We start from the raw sequence: 14,606 nt of genomic DNA, 5'->3' as shown, positions 1-14,606 counted from the left end.
TCCAGCTTCCTGCTAAGTGCTAGGAAAAGCAGCAGAAGACGGCTCAAAGCCTCAGGCCCCTGACTTCAGACATGCCCAACTATGGCCCTTAGAACCTTTTGGGGAGTAAACCAGTGGATGAAAGATCTCTTTCTCTAACCCTGCCATCCCAATGATTAAATCTTTTTTAAAAATCTGGTTTTCAAAATGTCAAGGAAGAAATCGGGAGAAATTTCAAACTAGAACCTGTATGTAAGACTCCACACTTGTCTATTAGTACAATGTAAGCCACTCTCCCCCTCCAGGTGGAAGCACTGTAGTGGCCTGGCATTGGACACACCAGCCATCCTCAGTTGACAGAAATTTACAACTGCAAGGCCCAACCACACATGGACAAACAGCAGGTAAAGAAAAATCAATCACTACATTTCAGAGGCTCCATAAGGAATATACACTTGTTTGCAGCACTGATGCACTTCTTGGACACATCCTAATCAAAACTAACATTAAAGGCCAGTTCTGTGAACAGATGGACAAAGTATACACGTGCAGATTCAACGTATCAACCCTCAACATTAGTTCTGATGAAGGCAACTCAACTTGAATCCAGCTCTTGGTTCTTCAGAAATAATAGCAGTGTAAGAATCTCAACTTGTTTTGTTTAACAGAGAAAAGTCAATGACCTCCAGCGACAGACAAAGCCCAGGGCCATCAACTGCAGCTGAGCTGCCCGGAGCACACGGCCCCAAAGGTGACATGACTTTTAAACCCAACATTCCCACAAGCCCTGAAGTGGCCAAAAAACCTCAGTCAGCTGCAACAAATGCCTATATAGCCATAACAACCATTAATATCCAAACACATGTCTTTTTCAGGAAATCTTAAGAGTTCAAATCTTTAAAGTCCCTGGAACACAGAAAACTACAGGTCTGGGCACACAAGTGCAAGTTGGAGTCCACAAAACTCATGGAACTGAGAGAAGCATTATGGTTAAAAGGTAAGTTAATATTTTAACTTTCCGCTTCCTTAACATTTACTCATAAGTCACTGCCTCTGAAAGGCTGTCCTAGGCCAACCCTGCCCAGTTCTGACTGCTCCTCACTCTTCAACTCCTTCAGCTCCGTTTCCATTTACAAAACCTTGTTTTGCCAGGTTTCCTGGATGTATGCACCTTAGCGTGCTTCCCCTAGACTAACTTCTTCTGAAACAGGTATTGCCTGTCCTGTTTTTTCTCTTTCTTTCCTTCCTTCCTTCCTCTCTCTTTCTCTCTCTCTTTTTTTTTTTTTAAATCTAAGAGACAGCTACAGAGAGCACCCATCTGCTGGCCTACTCCCAAATGCCCATAATGGCTCCTGCCCAGGGTCAAAGCCAGGAGCCAGGAACTCAACCACTTGAGCCACCACCTCTGCTTTCCAGGGTCCACACCAACAGGAAGCTGGAATCAGGCGCCAACAGACTCACTACCACTCAGGTAACTCAATCTCCCAGGCAAACTTCCACCCTAATTCTACCTTGTAAAACTCTTTCCTGCACCTAGTCAGTTGGATCACACAGGGAATATTGCCCCCACCTCCCACCCCGACACAGAGGCAGCTCCAGATGCTCTCAGGACAAGTCTTGAGTTCTAACACCTATCAATGCTGAGACACTGGCATTTCTGTATTTTGTTTTAAAACAAACTAACAGCCACTAACTAAGTTAGCTGAACTGAAAAATTATGGTCATAATTATACTCTCATTATCTGTTACAATATAAACAGATAAGTCAAAAAGCACTTCTGGTCTAAAAAACAAGCAAAATGACTTCTGGGGGCAGATGTTAAACACTGGCTCAGAGTAGCTGGGTTTGACTCTGGTCTTTGGCTCCTAGCCTCACTTGCTGTCAATACAGACCCTGCGAGGCAGTAGTGATGGCTCAAGTCTTTGAGTCCCTGCTACTTACAAGAGAGATCTGAGTTCATGACTTCAGGCTTCAACTCAGCCATGTCCCCAGCTCTGGCCCAAGCCATTGCAGGTATGTGGGGAGTGACAGCAGATAGGGGCTGTCTATCAGTATTTGTCTCTCTCCCTGCCTTTCAATGTAAGAAAACTGAACACTTCTTATGAAGAAAATTCATGTCCGAGTCAGTAGGTTTCAGTTAAAGAGGCTGTGTGTGAGAAGGTAAATCTGGCAGTCCTGCAAAGCTAATGCAACAGCACAGCGCAAGCAGCTCAGTCCTTCAGCTTCTTCTTCCAGAGAAGCTGTCACCGAAGGAACCCAGCAACATTTTCATTATCAAGCAGTTTCAAAAGCAAAGACACATCTACTCATGCAACCCTCCAAACAGGACCAAGACAATCTGCAATGTGTGTATTTTTGCTGACCCAGGAATGGGTGCCAAATGGCACCAATGTTAACAAATGTAAATGTTAGAGAAGTCCAGCTAAACCACAGAAATAAACCTAGGCTTTCGATGATGATGTTATAATCCTGACAGGCACAGCAGAACACGGGCAAAGGACAACCTGGAAGCTGCAGCATCTTTCTTTCTTCTGGTAGTACCCCCAACATGAACACCTAACCCGACACACACCAACTGTAAACCTTGCCTGAACAAACAAGGTTTTAAAACTCAAAAGTCTCAAAAAAACCAAGCACATTTACCTCACTACTCATACCTGGGACCTTCTTCCCAAACTTGTGCTCTCACCACAGGAATGCAACTGATCTAACAGGGTCCCCCAATCCCTGAACCTGGTAGCATAGAGGGACAGCTGTGGCTTTCTTTCCACTGCAGCCTTCTGGTAAACCTGCCCTCCTCAGGCCACACTGCTAGCCTGCCAGCAGCACTACCTGTTTCCCCATCCCCAGGTCTTTTCCACCAACACTATTTTATTCCACCACATGAGGAGACTAGCATTATCCTTGCTTGAAAACTGTTTATTAATTTGCCTGTCAAACATTCTATACAGCCGTTTACATTTTAATTCAGAAACCTCCTGGGTACATATTGACAGCTCAGCAAGTATTTACACAAAGCTCTGAAACATTTGGTTCCTTCTGAGACGAAGAAGCTGCTGTGTCAAGCAGAGAATTATCAAGCCCCTTTTCTTCCATCCCAATAACCGCCTAGATTACCCTTCTAACCTAAGCCAAGGAGAGAAAAGGGTAGAAAGAGCAGCAGGTCCAGGACCACGTGCAAATTAAACCAAGTAGTCTAAAACCACGGGTATGAGCAAAGACAAATACCTATGAAGTTGACTCTGAAACACTTAACTTCTGTACCAGTCTCAAAAACTTTTGCTGCTCTCTGAGCAAAATTTACAGGGCAAGTCCAGGCACCCAAATTACAACCAACTGCCCAAACCTCAAGAATTTACACAGCTTATTGCTACCTCTTTCCACCACCCTACCATCCTAAAAGGCAGAGGGTTAACACTGAGTTCATGAATATATATCTGCGCTATACCCAAAGCTGCCTAGGGATCTAGAAGCAACTATTTTTCAGTTCTTCATTTAATGAAGTCTAATTTTTCAAACACTGTTTAGTGCTTTCAAACCACCAGCCAGGTGTAACGACTAATGAGAAACAGATGAAGATGAACAGTTTCGAAGCAACAATCTGTTAGGGCTGTGAAGGTCGTGGGACCACCATGGCACACTCAGATCCAGTTCCTGTAAATCCTCAGAGGAACACAGCCTGGAGGGTTTTAGGCCCAGGGGAAGAAAGTTGGTCTTAGGACCCCCCCACTGGTGTACAGGAAGAAGGTGCCCTTCTAATGAGCCAACCCCGGAAGCGTTGACACATGTGCACAGGCTGGGCAGGGGAAGGCTGTGTGGCCTGCCAATTGCACTTTAGTGATGAGAGAGGATGAGAACCAAAGAAGGCAACTGATGTGCCTGTGTCACACAGTTGAACCGTGAGCTTGCCTATGGAAGCCTTCCTTCTCCTCCTTCTCCCCTTCAGAGTCTTGTGCTCTTTATACCATCACGCTACACACAGTAAATGCATCAGTAATGAGCGTGACCCATCTGAACAAGCAAAAACCCAGAAATTCAAACTCCATCTCAGAGCCCTGGGTATCACCTCACTGGCAGGAAAACAACTGTCTGGTGCAAATTTATTTATGATAACATTTTTATCTACATCTCCATGCTTCAGTTGCCTTCAGCATCTTGATTTGAATCCAATCCATGCAACCTTTTCAGGGGTGAGAACAAGAAGGGGCCCTGTTCATTACTTTGTCAGCCTATTCCCACATCTTGCAAAAGTTCAATAACCTCTTTTTCAAAGTCCTTACTGTAGACATCACACCCCACAGGAGTCAATCCAATATATGACTGTTTAATAGAATCCAAGACATCTTGTTACACCAAGCACTATCCGCCACAGTTACTGTGTCACACACAAAAGAAAGAAGCTGAAAAACGCCTTATGGGGCTTAGAACCCAGGCAGCCAGTCTTCTCAAACCCCAAGCCCAAACCCCAAGCCCCAGTTCTTACCAACAGTAGGGCAACACGAAGCCCCTGCCACGCTACCATCCTCAGTGGGACCTGTCTGCTACCTCCTCCTGGAGCGGGATCCGGGAGTCCTGTGCTTCAGCCAACTCGGAATTTCTGCCAGTGGGCATTTATCATAATAAATCCAGGATTCCTTTATCTGCTTCCCAGGAATTGGAAACAGCAGTAGCAGAAACTAACAGTCAAAAAATTCTATGATCAAACTCAACCTGACCCTAAACTACCCATCCTATTTCATTTCTTACCTTGATAAAGTGGTACTAGCCTCAAAATGACAGTAAGAAACTTTACACAAGTTGAAATGCATAGGTAACCATGCATTTCTGTAAGCACCAGTACGCAACATTTTGTGACAAATACTACTTATGAAAAGGATGAGGGAGCAATGTGTCTGTTGGGGTCCTCCTAGCTCCCACTCCAAAGTACACTTACTTCATCTTTCCTTCATAAACACAGAGTTGAATGAGAACATTACCATCTTCAGTATCTCAGTCATATGTCTGTGAAAGAATCTTAGATCAGTTAAGGAAAAGAAAGGAGCACAGCCAGGCTCTTCCCGAAGAATGGTAACACGTAGGCCATTGGTCTGTCAAGGGTCTATCCTCAAGTAGCAAAAGGGAAATTCAGAACAGTACTGCCCCCCCACCTTACTGCAACCCCCACCTCATGCCTGAAGCAGCCCACAAAAATACAAGTTGCAGTGTCTTCCACCAGCCATCTCCTGGGTCCCTGCCGGGTGGCTAGGCAACTGAACTGAAACTGAATAGGAATCTATGTTGTGTGGTTGCTCAGACTGGTATATTCAGAGACTGGAGGACTTCATCCAAGGCAGCACAGACTTCGACACAGAGATCCTATCTATTTTCCTACCAATTACTGCAAAAGAACAGAGCGTAGTGCCTAACACAGAGAAAGTGCTTGATTACTTAACAGAGGAAAAGAAAATCACTATGGGGCAAAAGTTAGTTTTATTTTTTTTTAAGTTTGCCAGAGCAACAGAATTAAAATCAAGTTTACTTTTAAATGAACCCAAATAGTTTCCTCTAATAGTTATCCAGAAAGGTAAAAAAATTTTCTTGGCCTGGTAAATACATAAATCAAAGAGGAAAACAGAGTACAAAATGACCCACAGACATGAGGATGCTTCTGTCTTCCAAGACAAAACTTACCCTCCAAATAGCAGAAAAAAAACTTAACAATTCCCTTTTTCCTGTCCAGATGTAGAACATCAGGGAAGACAGGGTTGAAGCACAGAGCTCACAACCAACCATCTAACACAGAATTCCAAAACCCCCAGCACAATGCAAGCATGAAAAACTAGCTCTAGCATGAGAAAGGAACACAGCTAACTGGGCCAACTACACAAACATCTCCCACCACAAAGGTACAAGTGGAAGTGGGTGCTTAAGGGCGCTTTGCCCCCTCCTTGGAAAAGATACATGACTCCATTACATTCCAACCTTCCCAGCCAAAGCATTGAAGAACAGGGCAGAAGGGCAAAATAAAAACAGGGTAGAAGAAGGTACCTACAGGTTGCAGTTTCTAAGCAAATCTATGTCATATTTTGTATCTTGGAAGAAAGGGAGGAAAACGGAACATAAGATGCTTAAAAAAAAAAAAAGCCAGTCTCTACATCAAAGATCTAAAACGACTAAAACAAAAAAACAGCCTTTTTTTTTTTTAACTATTCCAGGGAGAAACAAGAAATTTCACCAAACCAAGCCCTAAGGACACAAGTCCCTCTGAACATTAAGGAAAAGGCACATTTCTCTTTAAGTTGAGCTGCTCCCCCCCCCAAGTTCAATTAACAAAAGAGAGTGTTAACAAGATTCCACACGTAAACAAAGACTGAGGCCAGGCTTGCTTAAAACAGAACCCTTGCCCCTAACATGAAACTCTCAGACAGCTCCCCGTTTCATAAAGAAAAATTAATTAAAAATGCCCCCTCCCCACATGGGTTCAACATTTGCCACTTAATTAAAAAAGAAGAAAAGGGCAGTAAAATAATTTCAATTCTGCAAAGCAAACCAGCGTCTAGATTACTCGAGACCAATGCATCTTCACAATCATCAAAGAAGTCATTTATCCCATCAGGAAAATCACAAAACCAAAACAAACAGCAAACTCATTGTAGAGAAAAATTCAGCTACTGTTCTGACCACACAGAACCTATTTCAGGCTGCACAAAATATAACAAGCAAAATAAATCCAAGGTACAAGCAAAACGCCATCTCCTCCTCTTTTGTTTCGGGCACAATGTAACAAGGGCAGCCAGTCTAGGGCTCTACTCCTGCTGATACGGTATTGCTGCTTAAACCTCCCTCCTCAAGGTCACAGCCAATTTCAGCTCTGGAATAAAAAGGCTGATAGTGGCAGCGATGGTTTGGGTTATCACTGGCAGAAAAGCAGAGTGTAAAAGTTTATGAGCTCATCAGGATTGTTGTACCATTACATCAGAGGCAATTATAAATGGCCAAGAGCAGGAGATGGGGAGCCAATCAGATCACAGATAGGATGTCAACCTAAGACCAACTGTCTCCTGGCTTTGACAGAAGGATTTTACCTCCATAATTCAAATCCCAAACCAAAGCAATCTGCACTTACTACTCCAATCACTCAGCTGTTTACCAGCACTTCCAGGGAGAAGCCCAGGCCACTGGGCCGGCAGAGACTAACACGGGAGATGCACGGGGTGCCCTGGGTGGACCGCAGCCGGCCTCTAGCTGCCCCCAAGAAGGCCCCTACCCTCCCTCGAGGTCCCCCGCGCCCGAGGGGCCCCTTCTTGAAAGCACAGATGGGGGACAGCCTGGAGGAAGGCAGGGGGGACAGAGAAGAGCGGCGGGCGAGCAGAGAGATGTCCGCTCGCCTTCGCGGGCTCCCTACCACTGCTTACACCCCTAATCCGAGCCCCCGCACCCCCGAGCCCCTGGCCGGGCTGTTGCCCGCAGCCTCTGCCCCGCACCCTCCTGAAGACCCCCGGAGCTCGAAGGGACCAGGGGAGAGGAAGAAGGGCAGCACACGCCTCTAGAAAAGCCCCACACAAAGGCTGAAGGAGGGAAGGAGAAGGAGGCAGATAGGCAGCCATTTTAAGAGAGAAGAGCCAGACAATGGCAGCTCCCCAGCAGTGGGGGCCCGGGACTGAGGGGCGCCCACGGCTGGGGCCTGCACCCCGCAGCCGCCATCCACCCACCCCACCCCACCCGGCCCAGCCCCCCTCCCCACTCAGCTGTGTACCTGAGGGGTCCGGCCGAGCGGCTGCCCCCCGCCGCCGCTGCTCCCGGGGCTCATGGGCGCGTGGTGGCTCCTTTGTTGGGCCCCTCCCGAGGCGGCCGCCGCCGCCGCTGCCGCCGCCGCTGCCCCCCAGCACTGCGAGGCTATGTCCGCCGGGCCCTTGCCGGCGCCCCCGTCCTGGGGCCCGCCGCCGTAGTCGCCCCCAGGGTAGCCCTGGTAGCCCCGGGCCGAGCTGGGCGACGTGAGCAGTTGGTTGAGGGTGGGGGTGGCGGTAGGCTGGGGGGTTCCCCCGCCGGCCGCTGAGGGGCCGCCTCCCCCCATGGCCCCGAAGCGCTGCTGAGCGAAGGACGAAGACGACGAGGAGGCGGAGGCGCTGGAGGAGGGAGGCGGCTTGGAGCCGACGGCCGCCGCCGCCGCGCCGGAGCCCGGAGTGCCACCTCTCGGGGAGCTCAGCGCGTAGGCTTGGGGGGGCGGGGGGTAGGCGCTGCGGTTGGGGTAGTAGGAGTTGTACTGGTGGTTGGGGAAGCCGTGGTCGTGCGAGTTCTGCTGGGGCCCCGCGTAGGGCTCCAGGCCCCCGCCGCCACCGCCGCTCTGCAGCGCTGCCAGGCCAGGGCTTTGTTGTCCGCCATGTTGTTGGTGGAAGACGGCGGCCGCGGCGGCGGCGACGGCAGACTGGCTCCGGCCGTAGGGTTGCCCAAAGCCGTAGGCTGGGGGCGGCAGGGCGGCCGCGGCTGAGTGAGGAGGCGCCCCCACCCCGTCGCTGCTGCCGCCACCGCCGCCGCCGGGCGGCTCCGTGAGGTTATTGTTCAGGGCGGGCCTAGGGCCCGCGTTCCCGTTCGAGTTCTTCAGGTCCGGCTCCGCGCCGGGCCCGCCGCTGCTGCCGGCTCCGCCGCCGCCGCCGCCACCCCCATTGCTCTCGGCCCCGTCCTGCAGCTCCTTTCCCAGCGGCTGCGGCGGCCCCACGGCGGGGCCCTCGCTTTCCTGCCCGGCGGCTGCCTTCATTTCCCCGCGCTCAGCTGCTGCTGCTGCTGCTGCTGCTGCTGCCGCCTCGCCCCCCGCCTCCTCCCGTTGCTGCTGCTCGGCTTTCTTCAGCTCCGAGGGCGGCGGCGGCGGGTTGCCCAGGCTGCTGGCGGCGGCGGGGGCGACCTGCGCGGCCATGATCCCCGCTGTCTCGTCCGCGGAGAGACCCGGCCCTGTCTTCGTCTTCTCCCCCACCTCCCACCCCGCCCCGGGGCCGAGTCCCCCGGGCTGCCCTCCCCACCCGCCCGGGCGGGCCTCGCGGGGCTCCGCTGCTGCGCTGCGCTGCGCTCGCTCGCTCGCTCGCTCCTCTCCCCCCCGCCCCGCCGGCTCAGGCTCCGGGCTGGCGGCGGCGGCGGAGGAGGAGGAGGCGGCGGCGGCCGAGGCGCCGGCGGCTCAGCTGCTCCCGGCTCTGTAAGCTCGGGACCCGGCTCTCCCGGCTCATTCCCCCCAAGCCCTTGCCTGGGAATGAGGGGGGCGGTGGAGGCTCCGCTCCCCAGGGCCTGGCCCCGCTGTGACTCTCCGCTTTCTGCTGCCGGAGAAAGGAGGAGGGAGGGAGGGAGGGAGGTGAGGGGGAGGGGGCGGGGAGGGAGGGAGCGGGGGGAGGGGGACCCGGGACGGGCGGGCTGGAGGGCGCGCGGCAGCAGCCGGGGCGCCGGGAGGCAGAGTCGGAGCGCGGGGCCGGGCCGGGCGCCCTGCCTCCCCTCCCCGGCCGCGGCTCCGGCCGAGGCTGCTGCGCGGCAGCGGGCGGGCGGGCGAGCAAGCGGACGGCTGGACTGAGCGGCTAGAGCGCCCCACTCTCCTCCGAGTCCCCCTCACTCCGACACGAGGCTCAGCACTGCCATTTTACCCAGCGCCGTCGCGGCTGTCTGGCAAACCCGGAGTGGAGCGCGGAGCGGGTGCCGCCGCGGAATGGACTCGCTCCCTTCCCCTCACAAAGGAGGAGGGGAGAGAACCAGCCGCGGCGGCGGCAGGCCCAGGGCCGCCGCTTTCGCTCGGCAGCACTGCCGCCGAAGGCTTCGGGGAAAACCTGGCCCGGAGCTCGCGCCCCTCCGGAGCCCGCACCGCCTCCCTGCCGGCGTTGCGATCCCAGGTCGGTCCCCGCCTGGCCGCGCTAGAGGGGGAGCGGGCAGCGTGAACTTTACCCGCGGCTAAAAAATTGGCCTGAGCCCGAGACCGCGGCCGCCTCGGCCCAAGCCTGACCCCCCCCTCCTGGTGCCCCTGGCAGCGGGCCTGGTCTCTTGGCTGTTACTTAGCACCTCCACAGTACTTTACTTCTTCATAGCCTTTTGCAAGCCATCCCTGAAAACTCAGCTGAGTGAGCCCCGCTTTCTCTCTCTCTGCAAACCCAAAGGAATGACTGATCATTGTTCAAACTGTCCGGTTTCCCACTCCCCTGGCCTCATTATCAGGTCTTGACAAAGTCCCCCGGGGTCATGAGGTCGGGATTGGCCCCATTTTACAGAATCCAAATATCAGGTGAGGAAACTGCCCAGGTCACTTAGAAAGGTCACAAAGCAGAGGAAAGAAGTTGACTTCCCCAAAGCCACCTCTTGTCTACTTTACCTTAAAAAAATAAATAAATAAAAAAATAAGTGGCCAAGCTGTGAGCAAATACAGCATTGGGGCTAGAGTAGCAGAATGGATTTGAGATCACAGCTGTTCCTCTCACCACTGGCTTCCAAATGGAGGACACAAGAATTTTCTAGCAAGAACCCACACACCCCTATGGCCACTTCCTAAAGGATCTTGGGCCAGGATGACCTATGGCCTGGGCCTCCAAAGCTGGTTTCTAGTAAAATAGTCCAGGGATCGGAGGGACCCCAGTTCAAACCCAGGCTTTGCTGAAGCCCGGGCAGAGCAGAACAAATGCACACTCTAGGGGACACTCACTCGTGGCCACCCTCATGTATTTTCTGCCTTGCAGCGGTGGTGGTGGTGGAAGGATTGTTTTAAAACTTTGCTGTTGCATTCTAAGAGACCCACGCTGAGCCAGAGTTGGGGTGCAAGGCCAGAATGAATGGAAAACAGCAAGGGGGCACAAAGAAGCCTGATGTTGTCCTGATGTACAGGGGCCACCAAGTCCTAGCAGCAGTTTTCCCAAGCCAGGCTAACCTGGAGACTGCTGTACTGGGACAGGGTGTGGAGGCCAGAAGGGAATGGGATCCTGCCAGGCTGCCCTGGGAGTGGCCAGGCCAGCATCTACAGACCCCCGGCCTCTCTGAACCTGGTTTTATAAATGGAGATTGCCTGACCAGAGATCTGTCATGGTAGGACTTCCAGATTCTGCAGACAAATGGAGTTTATGGGTCACTGTGAATAATTCCAAAACCTGACCTCATCACTACACCCATCCACCCATCCAGAAAGCATAGGTGCCTCTCCACTCAAAAACAGACCCTTCAAGCTAAACCCCAAACAATACACTGCTCCCCTCTGCATCCCGTACCAAGCAGGAAACCAGACCGGCCTTCCCAGGGCACACTGTTGCCCTCTTTTCTGTCCGGCTACCTCCTGATGCATTAGGGCCTCAAAACTAAACTGGCTGCCTCACACACGGAGCATGGCTGTTTAATCCACTGTCTTGGAGCTGGCACAACAGTCGTGAGTCCTGCACACAAATGAGGAATTTTTTACATGCAATTACTCTGCCATTTTCCCCTCAGAGCCGGGGGTGTAATAGGAAACCTTGGAGCCTGGGGAAGATCTGGAAGGCAGAATGAATTTGTCTCAACTCCCCTCTCAAAAAAAAAAAAAAAAAAGCCCTCACCCCCCTCTCTTCGAAGACTATGAAATAATATGGAAAGCACCAAAATCTCTCTCCTTAACACGTGGGCACGCTGTTTAGAAAACAGTCTCCATTTTTAATCCAGCAGTTAGGTTTAGAAAGTCCATCCACCTGGGCGGTAGGTAAGGTGGGACTTTTTTCCCACTACCCCCCCACCTCCTTTAGAGTCCTCTCAATACTTCTCCCTTTAGAGACCCACGCCACTAACCCAGCGACTGCCGGGCACGGAGAACTTTCTTAGAAACTGGCCCATCAGCTCTGCCCCCAGGGGCAGTGGCCACGGCAGAGGGGGAGGGGAGGGGCCGGGCACGTGGCTGGCCCGAGCGGCGAGACCCCGGCTCCGGGCTGTGGGGTCCACCCCCTCGGGGAGTTTTTCTTCTCCCCCCCCCCCCCCGCCCTACGGCCCCTGCCTTTTAACCCCACACGCAGGCAGCTCAGGAATCCCGGCGCAGATTAGAGCACCAGGACTCGGACCCAGCGAACCCTCGCGGCGAGCGCCTCTGCCGCCGACCAGCCGTTGGCAAATATGGACCGAATCGTTGACATGGAAACCGGACTAAAGTCTCGCCCGCCCGCCCGCCCGTCCCTCGCTGGAGCGTTCGGTGGGGCCGTCACCGGCCGGCCGGCCCAGCGCTCGGCAAACGCGGACTGGATCTGCGGCCCGGAGGATCGGGCGGAGTTTCTGGGCTCCGCGAGTCGGGCGGCTACGGCCGCCAAGGAAAAGGGGGTGGGGTGGGGCAGGGCTGCCAGGACAAACCGGCTGAAAATGGCAGGGGGGCCGCGCTCTCGCTCGATCCGGTGGCACAGTGTGCTTGGATTGGGCCCGAGGATTGGGGAGCAGCAGTCGACTGGAAAATGTGGAAGCGGCCCAACGGGCTCTCTCGGGGGAAGAGAAGGAAACGTTGGGCCGTTGGGCCGGCCCTTCCCCTCTCGCCATTCGCTTCCCTCCCACCCCCCAAGTGCCTGAAACACTAAACTCCACGAACAAACAAAAGGCCCTGCTCCTCAGGGTTCCTTCCTCCCCCACCCCCGCACCCTGCACACACTAGCCTTGGGGTACAGGGGAGAATGTTATTTAGAGTCCGGGACCCCCGGCTCGGGCTGGGGGCGTGGGGAGCCCGCGGCGCACCGAGCCGCCGCCGCCCCCACAGCTTCCCGGCGCGGGAAAGCGGCAGACACCCAGCGGAGCCCGGCCCGGTGCGAACTGGAGCCGCGAGTTTGAGCAAAAGGGCAACTGTGTCAGTTGACGGAAGCCAGAAGCCGAGGCCAAAGCCCGGCGTGGATTTCCGTCCGGAGCTGCCTGGCTGCTTGTCTGCAAAGTTTGTAACTCCGCGACGAGACGCGGGCCCGGCGGAGGCTGCGGGATCGGTGTGAAAGTCTAGCACTGCCATCTGACAGCGAGCCGCAAAACTTTGGGCTGCATATTAAGCGAGGAAAGTGGATTGAAGCAAGAGTCAAGGCAATTCATTATGTTGCCCGGCTCCCACGCGGCCGCCGCAAAACGCGAACTGGACCGAGAGGCTGGGAACGGAACGGAGCGCCGCAGCTCTGCGCGGCAAAACGGCGCCGGCTTAGCACCTGGCATCCCACCGGAACACCCCGGGAGGCAGCGGGCTGAGGGGGGCGCCCCGCTGGTTGCGTTCCTAGAACCCTTTTGCACTCATCTCGGAGTCTTAAATGATTGGAAGGAATTCACCTTTATGAATAAGCATAAGGAATACACTTTGAGAAATTTAAGTTTCTGAATGAGAACTTTTTTTTTCTCCTCGCTCCCCCCTCCCCCCAAACCCCTCTTGAGGAGGGGTTGTGGAAAATAACCTGAGGTGTAAAACGTCTGGCCCATTTTGTGCTGATAGGAAATAAGAATTATGCTCTTCATCACCCCCACCACCACCACCAAATTAAGATAGAATAAAAAAAGTCGCAGACTGGTCTGGTGTTGTGTGCTAGGTCTCCAAACAAAACCAGAACCCTGGGTCCCTCTGACAGGAGGAAAACGTGCTGTCTGTGTGCACCCTCCTCATTCTCCAGTTTCACTGGTGAGCTTGTTGCCTAGTTCTTCGGTGTTTTGTTGTTCTTGGTTTGTTTTTAATTTTGTTTTGTTTTTGAATAAACCACTGCTACGGTTAGAAACAGAAAAATACAGGGCTGGAGTTTTAGGAAAGCTCTGGGCAGGTCAGGTATTTGTAGTTTTCATTTCTGCGAACTCTCGCTGAAGATCTCTGTCCACCAACTGACACAGAGTTGATGAAAAAACCCTATTTGCAAAGAAGCTTGGCAGGCACCGCGTAGTCCATCAGGAGGCAAGCAAAAACTGTGTGCTCAGTACCAGCCACAGTTCCAGGAGCTGTAGTAGAGGCAAGGTGCAGCCAGGGAAGGTGGCGTCTCCTGCTTCCTACAGGAACTGGCTGCTCAGGAATAATGCAGGTCGGGTACCCAAGTACCCACAGGCCCCTGTCACGTCGCTGGGGCTGCTTTTGTTTTCTTCTGTTCTTTAAAATCAGTCCAGGAAAATGTCACTCATGTAAAAACATCGTTGTAAGGGAAATTTTGAAAGTCGAGGATGCAGAAGAGAATCAGAAGAAACGAAAATCTTCCATGTGGGTACTTCTTGCAGTCCTGGACAACCTGAAGCTTGCTTGCACAGCTCCTTCACTGAGATGGGAGAGGGGAGGACAGGGAGGTCTCTTACAGGGACTCTGGCCTGGAGCCAGTTTGTTCTAGCACAGGATCTGCAAAGCAGAGTGGGAAGAAGAGGGAAAATCCTGCCGCACACAGGCGTTAGGGTCAAGGGGCGGAGCAGCAGCTTCCTCCTCCTCCTCCTCCTTATTCTTCTTCTTCTTTTTTTAAACATTTTTTAAAATTTTTATTGGCAAGGCAGATGTACAGAGAGAAGAAACAGAGAACGATCTTTCATTCACTGGTTCAACCCGAAACAGCCACAAAGGCTGGAGCTGAGCCTATCTGAAGACAGGGAACCAAGAGCTTCCTCTGGGTCTCGCACATGGGTGCAGGGTCCCAAGGCTTTGGGCCATCCTCCACTGCTTTCCCAGGTCACAAGCAGGGAGCTGGATGGGAAGCAGGGCTAC

The 14,606-nt window shown here is 53.1% G+C and overlaps 1 protein-coding gene across 1 annotated transcript in view; it reads right to left on the bottom strand.

Moving 5' to 3' along the window:
• ARID1A (AT-rich interaction domain 1A) overlaps window positions 1-8,943 on the bottom strand; it is an 89,238-nt gene extending 80,295 nt beyond the window's left edge. Inside the window, exon 1 of the mRNA XM_004592214.3 lies at window positions 7,716-8,943. Within this exon, the coding sequence (XP_004592271.2) occupies window positions 7,716-8,870 (1,155 nt within the window). The 5' untranslated portion in view covers window positions 8,871-8,943. The remainder of the gene's footprint in view (window positions 1-7,715) is intronic.
• Window positions 8,944-14,606: the final 5,663 nt, after the last annotated feature.

This window comes from Ochotona princeps, chromosome 2, assembly GCF_030435755.1.
Source record: "Ochotona princeps isolate mOchPri1 chromosome 2, mOchPri1.hap1, whole genome shotgun sequence".
NCBI classification, from domain to species: domain Eukaryota; kingdom Metazoa; phylum Chordata; class Mammalia; order Lagomorpha; family Ochotonidae; genus Ochotona; species Ochotona princeps.
The sequence above is the reverse complement of the archived record's forward strand: the minus strand, read 5'-3'. Positions and strand labels throughout refer to the sequence as shown.